General features: G+C 49.6%; 1 protein-coding gene across 1 annotated transcript in view; it reads right to left on the bottom strand.

Annotated features, from left to right (window-relative positions):
• Positions 1 to 3,421, bottom strand: part of LOC142777083 (uncharacterized) — a 112,166-nt gene extending 108,745 nt beyond the window's left edge. The window contains exon 1 of the mRNA XM_075881380.1: positions 3,057 to 3,421. Within this exon, the coding sequence (XP_075737495.1) occupies positions 3,057 to 3,398 (342 nt within the window). The 5' untranslated portion in view covers positions 3,399 to 3,421. The remainder of the gene's footprint in view (positions 1 to 3,056) is intronic.
• Between the last annotated feature and the right edge of the window lie 10,914 nt (positions 3,422 to 14,335).

Here is a 14,335-nt window from a genome sequence, read left to right as displayed (position 1 = left end):
ATGAAAAGAGATGACGGAGGTTTTCCTAATGTTGAAAGTCATGAGCCATTTTTTGCACCAGGTTTCTATAGTTATTAGATCATTTTGAAGGATCTGGGAGTCATTAGGGCAGTTAATAGGACGATAAATCACGCAATCGTCAGCGAATAGACGGATTTGGGACGATATATTGCTAGGTAGGTCGTTAACATAAATTAAAAATAGAAGGGGACCGAGCACCGTACCCTGAGGTACACCTGAAAGGACAGGACGCGTGGTAGATGATGTCTGGTTGGAGTAAACGAACTGTTCCCGGTTTGACAAAAAATTTCGTATCCTTTCTAGAACTGCTGGGTCAATGTTTAAGCGGGAAAGTTTTAAAAAAGGCGTTTATGGGGTACTTTATCGAAACCTTTTTCAAAATCTAGGAAAAGGGCATCTACAGGAACATTCTGATCTATACTTGAGCTGATGTCGTTAATAAAGAGCGCTAGTTGTGTGTCACAGGAGAGGCCTTTCTGAAATCCGTGCTGACTGGGATGGAAAAAGTTTACAGAGATCAGGAATTTGACTGTTTGAGAATAAATTATATGTTCCATTATTTTACAGCACACGCATGTTACTGATATGAGCCGGTAGTTTGAAGGTGAGGATGACGGACCTTTTTTGGGTATCGGAATGACCTTGCCAACCTTCCAGTCCTGTGGCACCACTCCAGATGACAGTGATTGCTGGAAGATGTGCGACAATATGACAGCACAGAGATGTTTGGTATTTTTTAAAACTTTAGAATTTATACAATCAATACCAGCTGATGACGTCACTTTTAAGGAATCAATGACTTGTATGATGTCATTTGGTTCGAAAATGACACTGGGCATAGCAGGGCAATCATGGGACGGCACACATGGAGATACATCGGGAACACATGAGAATGCATCGTCAGGTTCATCAGTAAATACTGAGCAAAACGTGGAGTTTAGTGTTTCGGCGACCTTGAACTCCGGGATGGGAATATTATCTTCATCTAGTAAAGAAATGGGTTTAGCATGGGTTGGGTTGATAGTGTTCCAGAACTTTTTGGGGTTTGTGCGTAGCATGTCTGGTAGGGTTGACGAGAAGAACGTCCGCTTAGCGTCCGAGATCATGGATGCGTAAAGTTTTTCAGTCTCACGATATTTTTCCCAAGCGTTACTGGATTTTGATTTTTTGGCTGACCGAAATTGTCTTTTCTTTTTGTTGCTAAGTCGTTTCAAAGTATTATTGTACCATGGCGAAGTAGGCCGTTCTGTGATGGTAACTGTGGGGATGTACATGTTTATTAATTGCTGAATTTTGTTTTTGAAGAGCTCCCAGTTCTCGTCAACAGAACGTTTGGAAAAATCCACGAGGAACCAATCGGAAAAGGAAGCTAGTTCATCATTCATTCCTTGATAATCTGCTTTGTTGTATAGGGTTATCGTCTTTTTTACTTTTTTTGGATTGGGCAAGTTGCATTGAAAAGTGGCATGAATGACGGCATGATCACTGAAGCTGCTCGGACTAGAAACGGACGAAACTTTATCTGGTTGGGTCGTGAGAAATAAATCCAGTAAGCTTGATGAATTAAAAGTCGTTCGCGTAGGAAAGCTAATCATTTGAGATAAGTTGAAAGTAAGGCAAGTATCTATGAAGTCACTTTCAGTGTTCGGTTTCGACATTGCTAATGCTAGATCAGACCAAGTTATCGCCGGGAAGTTAAAATCACCAAGGAGGAGAATAGGGGCGTTATCTGACGCTGACGTTAATAGTTGTAGAGCATCATGAAGCTCACCAACGAAAGAAGGATCGGAATCAGGGGGGCGATAGCAGATGCCAATGACAACGGGTGGAACGGCAGCTTTGCAGTGAATAAAGACTACTTCAAGACTCGAAGGAATGTCGACAGCGCAGCATTGTAAACTGTGGTGAGCGGCGATTAACACTCCACCACCCCGCTTGTTTTTGCGATCGCAACGGAAAATATCGAAGTTGTTGAACAGAGGAAGCAATTCAGAGTCCAAGATAGATGCATTAAGCCACGTTTCGGTTAGGAGAACTAAGTTACAGTCACTTGCTTGAATTAGGCTGTGCAAGGCATCGAGTTTGGGCAGTAGACTCCTAATATTAGTATAGATGAGCGAAATAAGGTTTACATTAGACTCGGTACGGACTTTAGCGGATAGCTACGGGGCACGTGGGACTACCGTTTGCGTAGTCGGATCAAGAATGTAGGTGACCTTATCGATGATTAATTTTCGGTATGCAAGTTTATAGGGTCGGGACTGGGCTTTGCCAAACGCAATCAGCTGCTTGTGTATCAAGCGGGTGTTAGGCGAGTAATCTTGCGAAATGCTATACGTGGTATTTTTCAGCTTATTTGCGTTAGAAAGAATACGGTCTTTATCTTTGAAATGCGTGAACTTCACAATGATCGGTCTATTTTTGTTAGAATGGAAAGATCCCAGTCGATGTGCGCGGTCAATATCACGTGGGTTGAGCGTTACTTTGAGCGTATTTTTGCAGAGATTTATGATTAGTTCCTCGGACTGGGCCCAGGTTTCGCGATCCGAATCAGTGTGTCCATAAAATATGAGATTGTTTCGCCGGGCGTGATCGTTTGAATCGTCAAGACTGCAGGTTAGTTGCGATATTTGTTCGGAATTTTTGACAGTAACTGAGCGAATGACCTCAAAGTCTGCCTGAAGTGTGCCTACGGCGGTACATTCTTTTTCTATTTTAGCAAGCCGTTGATTAATATCGTCAAACGTTTTAACATTCTGGGACAGTGTAGTTTGCATGGCTTTCATTTCTTTCATAAGGTTGTCTTGGTTTAATATAATTTCATCGAGTGCTGCCAAGATATCACCAGGAATTTCGCTGGAAGCGGAACGTGTAGTAGGACCTGGATTTTCTTCTATATCGCCGGAAAGAAGTAGCAAATTTAGAAAACAGTAGCAGTATTGACACAAGGCAGCAATACAATACCGTGGGCTCGGCAACACTATCAATGCATAGTACCGTGTTGGTTTGACGAATATAGAGTAACAGTTAGTTACCTGCACGAAAAACAGGCGTCGCAGGTAAGCGTCCGCCATCCTTGACGTGTTGCCGAGCCCACTGGTGGGACCATGGGTGATGTTCGGGCTTTTATCTTGGCGGTGAATTGGCGGCGTCGAATCGGTGACGTGGTTGGCACATGACATCCGGGAGGGGGCGAAGCGGAGCAGATCAGGTGGCGGTTTGGCGGTACATTGCGCATCATCCGTGTGAATTTCCGTGAAGGGCGGCAGCGGCAAGTCGGTTGGGCGTAGCGGCCGAGGGTGCAGCCGGACCAGGCCTCCGTCGGTACCGTGAGGCTCCGTGCAGGAGGCTGGTGCGAAACACAACCAGGCGACCATCTGCACGAAAAACAGGCGTCGCAGGTAAGCGTCCGCCATCCTTGACGTGTTGCCGAGCCCACTCCATCGCTCCCCCCTCTCCTCCAGACATTCCTCATCGCTGCGATTACACTCCCATCGTGCGTGCGCGTCCCGTCCTCCTTTCTTTCCTCTCCTACGCTTCCCTCTCTCACATCGGAACACCAACGCAGGCAGCTTCTGCTAGCCATAAAATTATATTGCTTTAGCGCAGACGGTGAAGGAAAAAAAGATGGCAATATGAGTTATAACTTCCAACTTTTTTTCACAGTATGAGTTAGAGCTCATACTGTCTGTTTTAAGTGCTAATGCACTTGTTAGTTGGCATAGTTGAAAAATAAACAGCGCGAAAAACGAGAGAGCAAACAAAGTACACTTACACAGCGCTCTGTATGTCTACTTCTTCGCCGGGTCTTTCGTTTTTCGTGCTGTTTGTTTTTTCAACTATGTCGTACCAACACACTCAAGCAACCACTTTTCTTAGTCGGGCTATTTCAGGCATCCGTCGTTGTCCGCGGTGGTGTACCCGTGCCAGCAGGTGTTATCTCTCCACTCTCACTCCCTCTCTTACGCAACAGCTGCGGGCACGTGTGCTTATCCTCGCCCCTAGCAAATGGAGCATGTGGTTCGAGAGTGTAGGAGAGGGTAGGTGCAGTGCTTCGCGCTTCTTCTCTCTCCGTTCACTCTCTCTCCTCTCTGCGCCCCACTCTCCCGTCCGCTCGCGCCAAACTCTGACCGTTTGCTGCTGGCTGGGTGCCTCGGTGAGGTCGGCGAAGGTACACTTCTAGTACACTCTAGTGATGGCGAATGTCTGCCGTCAATGGTACGCTCTCTCGGCGCAAGAAATTCAATCACATTTCCTCACGATTTCCTTCGGGAATGTAGGGGCATTTTTTACCCTTCTTTACTGTAGCACCATTTTTTCACGCCCAAACTGAGCTGCGCTAAAGCATTACCATTTTATCGTGCATCAACTCGCCCAGTCAGTAGTAATTGTCGATTTGTTAAAAAAGGGGGAGAGGGGCGGATCAACATCGAGAGCAGTCGCACCTCACTTCGGCTCCGCCAATTTTCGGCCCTCGCGCCAGCTTTCTGTATAACCCATCCAGATAATATCTTCTCGGGTGGCTGAAGCACATTGTCTGAATTATTTCGATACCAACTTTATCGCGAAACTTTCGCCCGGCGTGGCCCGGAAGTGCTTCCTAAAGCACCTGAACATGCCGCTCAATGAGCTAGGCCTGTCAGTCATAGCTCAAGTGCGGCTGCCCGCACGCTACAGCCCCATCGCCACGATCCGCTTCCTCGTCCCCCGGTTGACGCAATTTACGTCGTTTGTTACCCCAAAACCCCTGTAGAACTTACCAAGCTCCAGCCTTGGCACTTGTACACCGCCTTTCTGCAAGAAGCGTGCCTGCAAGACTTTCCGCCCACATCTCGCGACATGGGGCAGATCTACCCTGTGAACAACACTTTCACGCGCTTAGCGTCGCGGACTCGGCTCGTGCTTAAGCCTACCTCCACATCACCTCTTTCACGCTTTCCGCGAATGCTTTCACTGTCGACGTTTACGCCCACCCCCTCTCCACCCACCACACGATGCCCTGAGGGGCATACTTTACCGCGCCTTCAATGACTACGTGGGCCAAGCCATCCTTGACCACCTCTAAGCAACGACTCCTACCCTCCCTCTCATGGGCGGCCGCCGCATGGGCAAGTACACTCACATCTGATCCCTATGAACCCTACATTATTCTGGTGAATTTTATACCTCTGTGTCCAGCTTTGCCTCGTACCGTTCCGCCATATGGTTGAAGCCTGCTTCAATTGCCACTTGACCGACCAGTTGGGAACTATGGTATCAGCTGTGACATCGCTGCGGTGGTGCTCACCCCATATCGCCTCAAGGATTGACATCCACTTGCGTCCCCCGCTGTATCGTCTGCAACGGGAGTCACTCCTCGCACAATTCTACCTGTAAAAAAAGCGCAACGTGCAGCGCGCTCAATGCCCAAAGGCCCCAGTACCTGACACCATCGCCAATACAACATGTTGCCTCCCCCCCCCCCCCGCAGTTATGCACTCGTTCCAGCAAGCGGCATGTGGTCCCTCATCAGCTCCACCCCTCAAGTCGGTCCCCGCTTTTCCGCCTTTTGTACCAGCGTTGCCTAAACCACGGCTGATCTGGAGGCGCGCGCGCGCTCCCTTCCTTTACGGTCTGCGCACGGGGGGTTGTTGCTACCTATGGCCGCAATTTCGTGGGGGCGCTCCGAGCCAACCCGCTCACGGCCGTTGCGGAGGCTAGCGCGCGCAGGGAGCGTTTGGCTTCCGACTTACCGTGTCGCTTTCTGAAGCTATACTCTACATGGTATTCATGATACCAATGCGATATAAACATGGCAGCAAGTATATATGATGACTCTGGTCATTTCCGCTCTTCAGAAGTGGTGGCGCAGGCCGCTCATACGACCGCTTTGTTGCTGGGCAGAGCATCGACGCGGTTATAACAAAGCCTTTTCTTTAGTTTCCTCTAACTTCGAGAATAAGTAAGAGGATGAATATTGCACATGGTTGAGCAAATGGTTTAGTTATGGTTTTGGAAATGTTTATTTCAAATAAACATGCCGGCCGTCGCTGAACTTGAAAATAGCAAAATTGCACATTTTTTGTTGAAGGCATCCTAAATTGTGCTTTAATATTGAAATAAATACTTCAAAAAGGTGAAAGTCACAGCATAATGGGGACGGCCACGCCGGAGGCGAAGAGTAAACATAAAAAACATTCAGTAAATCCTTTCAATGGGAAACAGAATGTTCTCCTTGGTACTGCAACATTATACGCATGGAGAACTGAAAAAAAAGCACTGCTGGTAAAACACTGTAGTGACAATCACAGTTTAAAGTAGTCACATCTGTCACAGCCTGAAATGCTTCCGCGAGGGAATTTCAGGCTGTGACAGATGTGACTACTTTAAACTGTGACTACTGGACTACAGATGTGACTACTTTAAATTTAAGGCGTGAGGGCACAGCGCGACACCATTTGCGCGCTGTGCGAGCGCTCCACTAGAACACCAAGCACACACGAAGGTCTCTTCGCAAAAGCAGGCAGGCACGAACACGAAAAATACGTCGGGAAAACTCACTGCGACACGTGTATCCAAGTGCGATGCGTACGGCAGCAAGCTACTTTCCCGAATGGCGCGACCTGGTCAGTGGCGGATCCGGGGGGGGCGGGTGATATGCGTCGCCCCCCAAAAATACACCACTCTGGCAGTCACGTCCTCATTCGTTCACCCGAATAAAACGCTGAATATGCCACCGCTTGCTGTGCGCCGGAATTTCTCCAGATTTTTTTTCCACACCCTGTATCATAGTAACACATCATTTGCGGGGTCGTATATTTTACCGCCATGTCATACTTCTAGTCACACCGATCATGATTACAAAGGTAACCCTAACTCAGTGGATCGTCATAAGGATGAGATTACCCGTCTCATTGTAGAAACGAGCACAAGGACGCACTCGGTGATATCTGCATCAGCATGGTCATCCCAAAACCACGCTATGGTTATGAAGAACGCTGTAGTGGAGCTCTCCGGAAATTTCGATCACCTGGGCTTCTCTAACGTGCACCTAAATCTAAGAACACGGGCCTCAAGCATTTTCGCCTCCTTCAAAAATAAGGTGGTCAGGTCCTAAAAAATAAAGATTGTTGTGGCTAGTAGCGCTGTGTGTGCGTCTTCTTTTTCCAAGTGCGGAGAAAGCCACACTGTCCCCACACGCACATGTACTTCCTTCAACGCTTCCTACGATCGGAAGAAGTAATTAGCACGAGAAATTGGTCGGGCACAGCTAGTTTACTACGAAGCGCATGCAGCGCAATGGGCTTTGGGGGCTTGGCTCGCGACACCCTCTCGCGGAGCGCGCCGTCGTGACTGTATAGAAAAAGTTCCATTGTATTCCCCGTGTCTGCTCAGGCCGTAAGGAAAGGGAGCGCGCGCCTCCAGACCGACCGTCGGCCGGCGGCGCCCCGGCTCACCCGTGGAGCCGCAGGTCGTTGTTCTACAACAAGAAAACGCCCCCGTCTGGCAGTAGCTCACTGCACAAAACGCCTAAATTGAGGCTCAGAAATCACTAATTTATTTCTTCGAAGCGCAACTGCACACACTTGAAGAGAAGCTGGAATCGGCGATTACAATGCTATTATCTCATCCCGCCACCATTGACTCCTCCTCCAACATAGACGTGCAGACCTCCGAAGGATGCACTAGCAAGAGCCGCAGACTAAGCATTCCCCTTACATCTCTCCACCTCTCAATCTCTCCACCAACACAAAGCTCTCGATTCACTGTGCACACACTTTGCCACCTATCCCCCGTGACGTCTTTCGAATCGCTTCAATCGACAGTTGGCACCCTTCAAATACTATACCGTGCTCGAAAGCATCCGAGCCAAGTTACCACTCTATGCCCGTACCACCTGTACTTTCGCAGCCCGATCCTCGCCATCATCAGCCGAGGGCATGCCATCCGCTCTCAAAAATGGCTCACCAATCTGTCGTCACCATTTATCCGTGGAACTGTCGTAGTTTTCAGCACAAGCGCAACCACCTCTTTTTCCACCTTCAACAAATAGACCCCTCGGTCTCTTCTGATAATACTGTTCAACAAGAAACTCACGCCAACGTAGCCCCGCCGCAGTGGTCTAGTGGCTAAGGTACTCGGCTGCTGACCCACAGGTCGAGGGATCGAATCCTGGTTGTGGAGGCTGCATTTTAGATGGAGGTGAAAATGCTGTTGGTCCATGTGCTCAGATTTGGGTGCACGTTAAAGAACCGCAGGTGGTAAATTTTCTGGAGCCCTCCACTACGGCATCTCTCATAATCATATGGTAGTTTTGGGACGTTAAACCTCCCATACCAATCAATCACACTAACGTTTCCCTCTGGTGTTACTTGCCCACAACCAAGTACCTTATGATCCTCTGCCCCATTCATTCGCGGCCATCCTCACCCGGCGGACGCTCATTGTCAATCAAGCCGATCTTACCTAGCTTCCCTGGACTCCACCACGTTTTTCTCGACCTGAGCTACGCGAGCAGCCCTCTTTTAAATCTGCATGTGTACAACCCCCCTCGTGCCACCGAAGAAGCATCACTCCTCGCCCTTATTCGTGCCGCTGAAGCCAGAGAAGGACCTTTCGGCATGGATCAACCAGCTACTAGGAGATATTAATGCGGTCACCGTCTTAATCATTATCACGGAGGGCCATCCCGCGATCGACTCCCGTCTTGCCCATGTGGGGGCCACTCGCAAGAGACTTACCAACCATTGGCATAAGTGACGTCACAACCGTCGCTTACGCCACCGCATCGCACACCTCGATCGTGCTATTAAGCAGCATACCACCGTGCTTGCGTGCCAACAGCGCGAACAACTTCGCTCAGAGCTCTCCGGTCAGGTGGGCGGCAAACAAACTTGGGATATCCTCCACCACCTCCTTGACCATGCTTCCGCCAAGTCGGTCGCTCGCCAGCAACTACAACGAGTGGTCCGGGCCAACCCCGGTAACACTCCGTCGCTGGTGGCAGACCTGGCAGCGAAGTACTTCAGCTTCATACCCATGGTGTATATTCTCCCTCTCTCGCATCCTTAACTGAGGTACCAACCCAGAACTCGACACTGGCATCACGGAAGCAGAGGTGTACGCGGCATGAGGCTCCGTACCACCTCTGCATCTGGTACAGATCGCGTCCCCAACAAGCTCCTCCGATCACGAATTTTTTCTTTCCTAAACAAGTGCTGGCGATCGGGAAACCTACCTCAATAATGGAAACACACTCCCGTGGCTTTCATCCCCAAGCCAGGAAAGAAACTCAGAGTCGAGAATCTCAGGCTCATTTCACTCACTTGATGCGTCGGCAAGATGCTGGAACACATCGTTCTCGATCGCCTGCAAACGTACACGGAGGCTCACCATCTAGCTCCTTCCCCACGCCATGCTTGGGTTCCACCCCCCAACTCTTGACTCAAGATGTCCTCTTGCAACTCCACCACGACATCCTCGACCCACCCACGTTTACAGACACTAAATTTCTCCTTAGCCTCCACGTTCATAAAGCGTTAGACAACGTCTTTCATTCGGCTATCCTTTCCGAACTCTCAGCCCTCAATCTCGGCACCCGCCCCTACAACTACATCCGCGCGTTCCTCACGGCCCGCACAGCCGAAATCCTCATAGCGGACTTCCCGTCTCCCACGTACGAGCTTGGCCTTCGCGGCACCCCGTATGGTGCCGTATCGCCACTTTTTCTATTTATTTTTACCCTCCGCACGCTCCCTGGAAAGCTGAACCGTATCGCTGGTCTCAAACACACTCTGTACGCTGACGACGTCACCATTTGGGTCACATCAGGTTCTTATGGCCACATCGAGCAGAAGTTGCCACGCACAGGCGACGTCATGACTTCCGACGTGCACGCGGCCGGTCTCACTTGCTCGGCGGCCCAATCGGCCCTCCTCCTCATGCGGCCACCCGACCGCCGTCGCTACAAAATACTTCACCCTACCATCGCAGTGCACGTCAACGCCACTCTCGTGCCCATCATTCTCCATCTCTGAATGCTTGGGCTGATACTACAGTCCGACCGCCATAACACAAACATCATCGACAAGCTCTAGGTACAACTTGCCGCAGAAATGCTCACCCGTGTCCGCGCGTGGCGTGCAGGCATGTGAGAACACGATCTGCTTTGTCTGGTTGACGCCTTCGTTGTTTCCCGCATTATGTGCGCCCTTCCTTATACTCGTGGCCTCAAATCAGAACGCATCAAGATGGACGTCTTCATCCACCGGGCATACAAGACTGCCCTTGGCCTTGCCCCCAACCCGTCTATAGGATCGTCTTCTACGCCTTCGTGTAAACAACACTCTCAACGAGTTGATTGAGGATCACCGTTCCCCTCAGGTGCAACGCCTCAACCGATCACCGACCCGTCGCCACATCCTTAATTGCCTCCATCGACCACGGCACCTCATCCCACCCTCCGGATCTGGTCTCATCGCTCGATGCTATTCGAACGGCCTACTGTATCAAGCCGCTGCCTAGGAATATGCTCGCGGGTGTTATGCAGGTCAACACTATTGAAGTCTTTCGGCCTTTGTGAACTGAACGAAAATATATCGACGCATTTCAAGCAAGGATGTGCCGTCAAGACGGGCTGATTTCCTGTCAGCAAGACGTGAACGAGGGATCCAGGACCAGTTCGCGCAAAGAAAACGCACGAGCCAAGAAAGGCCATTGTGAGCTCGACTCTAAGCAAGGCTATCGAGGCAGACAAGGCGGCAGCTGGGCCATTTTCGAGGTCACCGTGGATCTGGAAAAACCGGAACCAGCGTGGTGCTTGCAGTTTATGCTGAAAGCTAAAACCCAGACCGGTTGTGGCTGCACCTTGCGAGGCGAAGCGAAGTCCCGGAAATTCGCAGCTAAGCCGCACCTTCCAGCAAACAACGAAGGAGGGAATGTGTGGTTGAAGGAAAGGACAAGGCACTATCTGCTGCAGCCCTTGCGCGAGCACGCCTCAGCGCAACACCGACTAATTTAGTCGGTGTTGCTCAGCGCCTCTACGACGAGGGATATCAGTCGACCACTCCCCCTTCCCCGTTTCTCCGTAGGACCGGCTGAATTGGGTGGCATAGTTTAACGATCCTACCAGAACGCAGTCAGGCAAGTTTGGCACGTGTACCGGGAGCCGGTTTTTCGAACTTCACCCAACTGCCAGAAGAGTTGGGTGAAGTGGTGGCGCACGTCTGTCTCGCGCGAGACAGACGTGCGATTTTCCGTGTGATGCGGCGTGCGGCGTCGCATGGTGCGGCGTGCCACATGCGACGTTTTGGGACACACGGGGGCGAAGAAGCTATCAGCGGTAGGCTCCACCCCCCTGCGGCGCCTCGGCATGCAGGGTCGAACGACTTGGTATCCTCGGAATGAGGCTCAAAACAAACAACATTACACAGCCACGTGTTGTTCCCCCCCCAAAATAATTAATAAATCGCATCCGTGAACGACAAGCACGTCCTGACCACGGCAACAGCTGATTATTCACGACTCCGAAAGGTAGGCCTAGCATGGCGGGTGCCGGCCGTAGCCTACGCCGTTCACACGCGAGCTCATCGTCGGGCGCTTGTTTTTGACAACACTATCAAGTATTGCGCTCGTATGTAATGCGTTAGCATACACTATTACTTTATCTATGCCATCGATGTGAAGAGCAAAGGTGGAAGCGAAGCGAGCCAGCGCAGAGACGCCAGTAGCTGTGTTTACCTGCGAAATGACCTAGCATCGCTGCTCACGATCTCCGATCTCCCTAGCGGTTTCAAAACGGGCGTTGTCGTGCAGAAAAGGCACACTTCAAGCATCACTTTATTCAATGCGGAACAACATCACGTCACCAGGGAAACAAACGTACTCGATGTTTGTCACGCCGCCGCAGTCGGCGATGTCAGCAAGCCACGCTCGCACCGCTCCATCGACTCGCCTGGATATAATGTTCTAGAATAATGGGTAGTGAGCCCACTCTACGGGGAGAGGGTACGTTGCCGTGGCGCAAAAAATGTCAACGAGTTTTCGTTTTCTTGAGTGCCCACGTGGCGGCGCTACCATTGTCAGCAATGGGAGTTTTCACCTTTTCACTCCGCTTCTGTGTTGGCTGTGTGTCGTCGTCGCTGCAGGTTTACGGCCGAGCAGTGCTTTGTCAATACGTTCCATTTTTCAGTTCTTATAGTTGTGAATAATGTAGATTGGTAGTGAACACCTCGCGGTCATCGACACTTAGTGCGGAATGGCACCACGTCGCTGGAACCATTGTTATGCGCCCGGATGCCAGACGGGCTATGTTCACGTGAAAGGTGCTCCAAAACCGTCACTGTTCGTCGTCCCCAGGGATGAGAGGCTCAGAAGACTGTGGGAGAATAATTTACACCGTGCGGACAAGCCATTCAAAGACACAAGTGCGGTTTGTGAACTCCACTTCGAGCCTCGGTACGTAACTCGCGATTATGTACACACCATCGGCGGTAAAGAAGTGCGGATCCCACGCGGGAGGCCTATGTTGAGCAGTGACGCTGTTCCAACTATTTTGCCAAATTTGCCATCGTATCTCACCAAAAAAGCAGTGAAAGAAAAGCCGCCTCGAAAAAGGAAGTCTGAGAGTCATGCTTCGCCAGTGAAGCGCCGGCTGTGCACGAGTGGCAACTCGACGGTGTTGCACACAAACGCCGTAAACACTCCGGATCCAGACGCTGCAGCATCGAGGCCAGAAGACGAACAGCTGGCCATCGATGTAGAAGTTTCTTCTTCAGAAAATCCGCAGGAAGACCGCAAGTCTATGTCGTTATTTAGCTGTCTTGAGGTACCATCGCCGTACTGGACTAAGCACATCTTTCCAGATCACAAAGGCATTGTGTACTGCACGTCCGTGTTGACACCGAAGAATGAAGTACGATCGGAAAAAGTGGTCATGTTTTTTGAGTCACGCATTGCGAGCTACTGCAAAGTGTTCATCAGAGGTACCCTGTTGAAAGAAGGCACCATGGGAACAGAGGCAGCAGCAGAAGAAGTGCTGAAAACATGTAATCTTATGTGCATTTGCGTTGGAGCAATATCTCACGAAGACTATGAAGAACGATTTTTTACGAAGAAGCTAAAGGACCATGTGGTTACATGCAACGAAATGTACTTCAGCATTAAGTGTCTTGGCCAGGTTGATAAAAAAGGTATTTATAATGTGCATTTTTACTAGTATAACAGCTATAACTCTTGTCGCTACGAAAGATTTCTTGCCAGTTATTGCAACCTAATTCACTGCACCTTTCTTTCAGGTGCACAATGTGTGTCTTGCCGCTATTTGAAACGAGCACTGCAAATCCGACGAGCCCGGGTGAAGCGAACAGCAATAAGGAATTGCCAATATGCAGCGCTGAAGTTGCGTGTTGTGGCCAGAAGAAACATTAGATTGTTTTCTCGCTTGAAAAGTGTGAAAAAGAAGCTGGAACAAATGCAAATTAGGAATGCTGCTATAAAGACAGAAACTTTAGAAGCACAGATTGCAAGGCTTCAACCAAAACAGCAGGAAGCTGTACGACAGTGCTTTGCAGCTTCAAGAGTAAAACCCAATGGGTTGCGCTATACGAAAAGCTGGGTTTTAGATTGTTTAATCATGAAGATGAAGAGCCCTCGCCTGTATGAACACCTTGGTCGCAATAACATCATATCCCTTCCATGTAAATCAACCCTGAAGCGCTATGTACATGCATACCGCACTGTGTTTGGCTTTAGTGAGAGAGTTCTAAAGCAGCTAAAGGAAAAGACAGCGGAGCTTGATGTTTGGAAGAAACACGGTGGATTGGTAATCGACGAACTGAAACTGTCAGAACATTTTTCAGTGAAGAAGTCGGGTGCAATTGAGGGTTTTGTGGATTTAGGTCCATTTGCAACTTCCAAGGACAAAGGTGTACCACGTGACCACGGTATGGTTATCCTTTTAGTCCCATTTCAAGACGAATGGAGTCAAGTTATTGGTTACTTTCCTACACATGGAAACATGAAAGGTTACACACTCGCCAAAGTTGTCATTGAAGCAACTATACTAGCTGAAAAGAGTGGGCTCTTTGTGGATTTTATTACTTGCGATGGTGCAAGTTGGAATAGAAATATGTGGAAGTACTTGGGATCCAAGCGACAGCTGACTCTACTACTTTGAAAATTGAACACCCCAGTGATGCATCACGGCACCTATATTTTATATCTGACTTCCCACATCTCATCAAATGCCTACGGAACTCGCTGCTGAAGTCTGGATTCAACACCCCTGCAGGTCATGTAAGTCTGATGTTTTTTACGCAAATCACACATTGGATTT

Source organism: Rhipicephalus microplus, chromosome X (assembly GCF_043290135.1).
Source record: "Rhipicephalus microplus isolate Deutch F79 chromosome X, USDA_Rmic, whole genome shotgun sequence".
In the NCBI taxonomy this organism is placed as follows: Eukaryota; Metazoa; Arthropoda; class Arachnida; order Ixodida; family Ixodidae; genus Rhipicephalus; species Rhipicephalus microplus.
The sequence above is the reverse complement of the archived record's forward strand: the minus strand, read 5'-3'. Positions and strand labels throughout refer to the sequence as shown.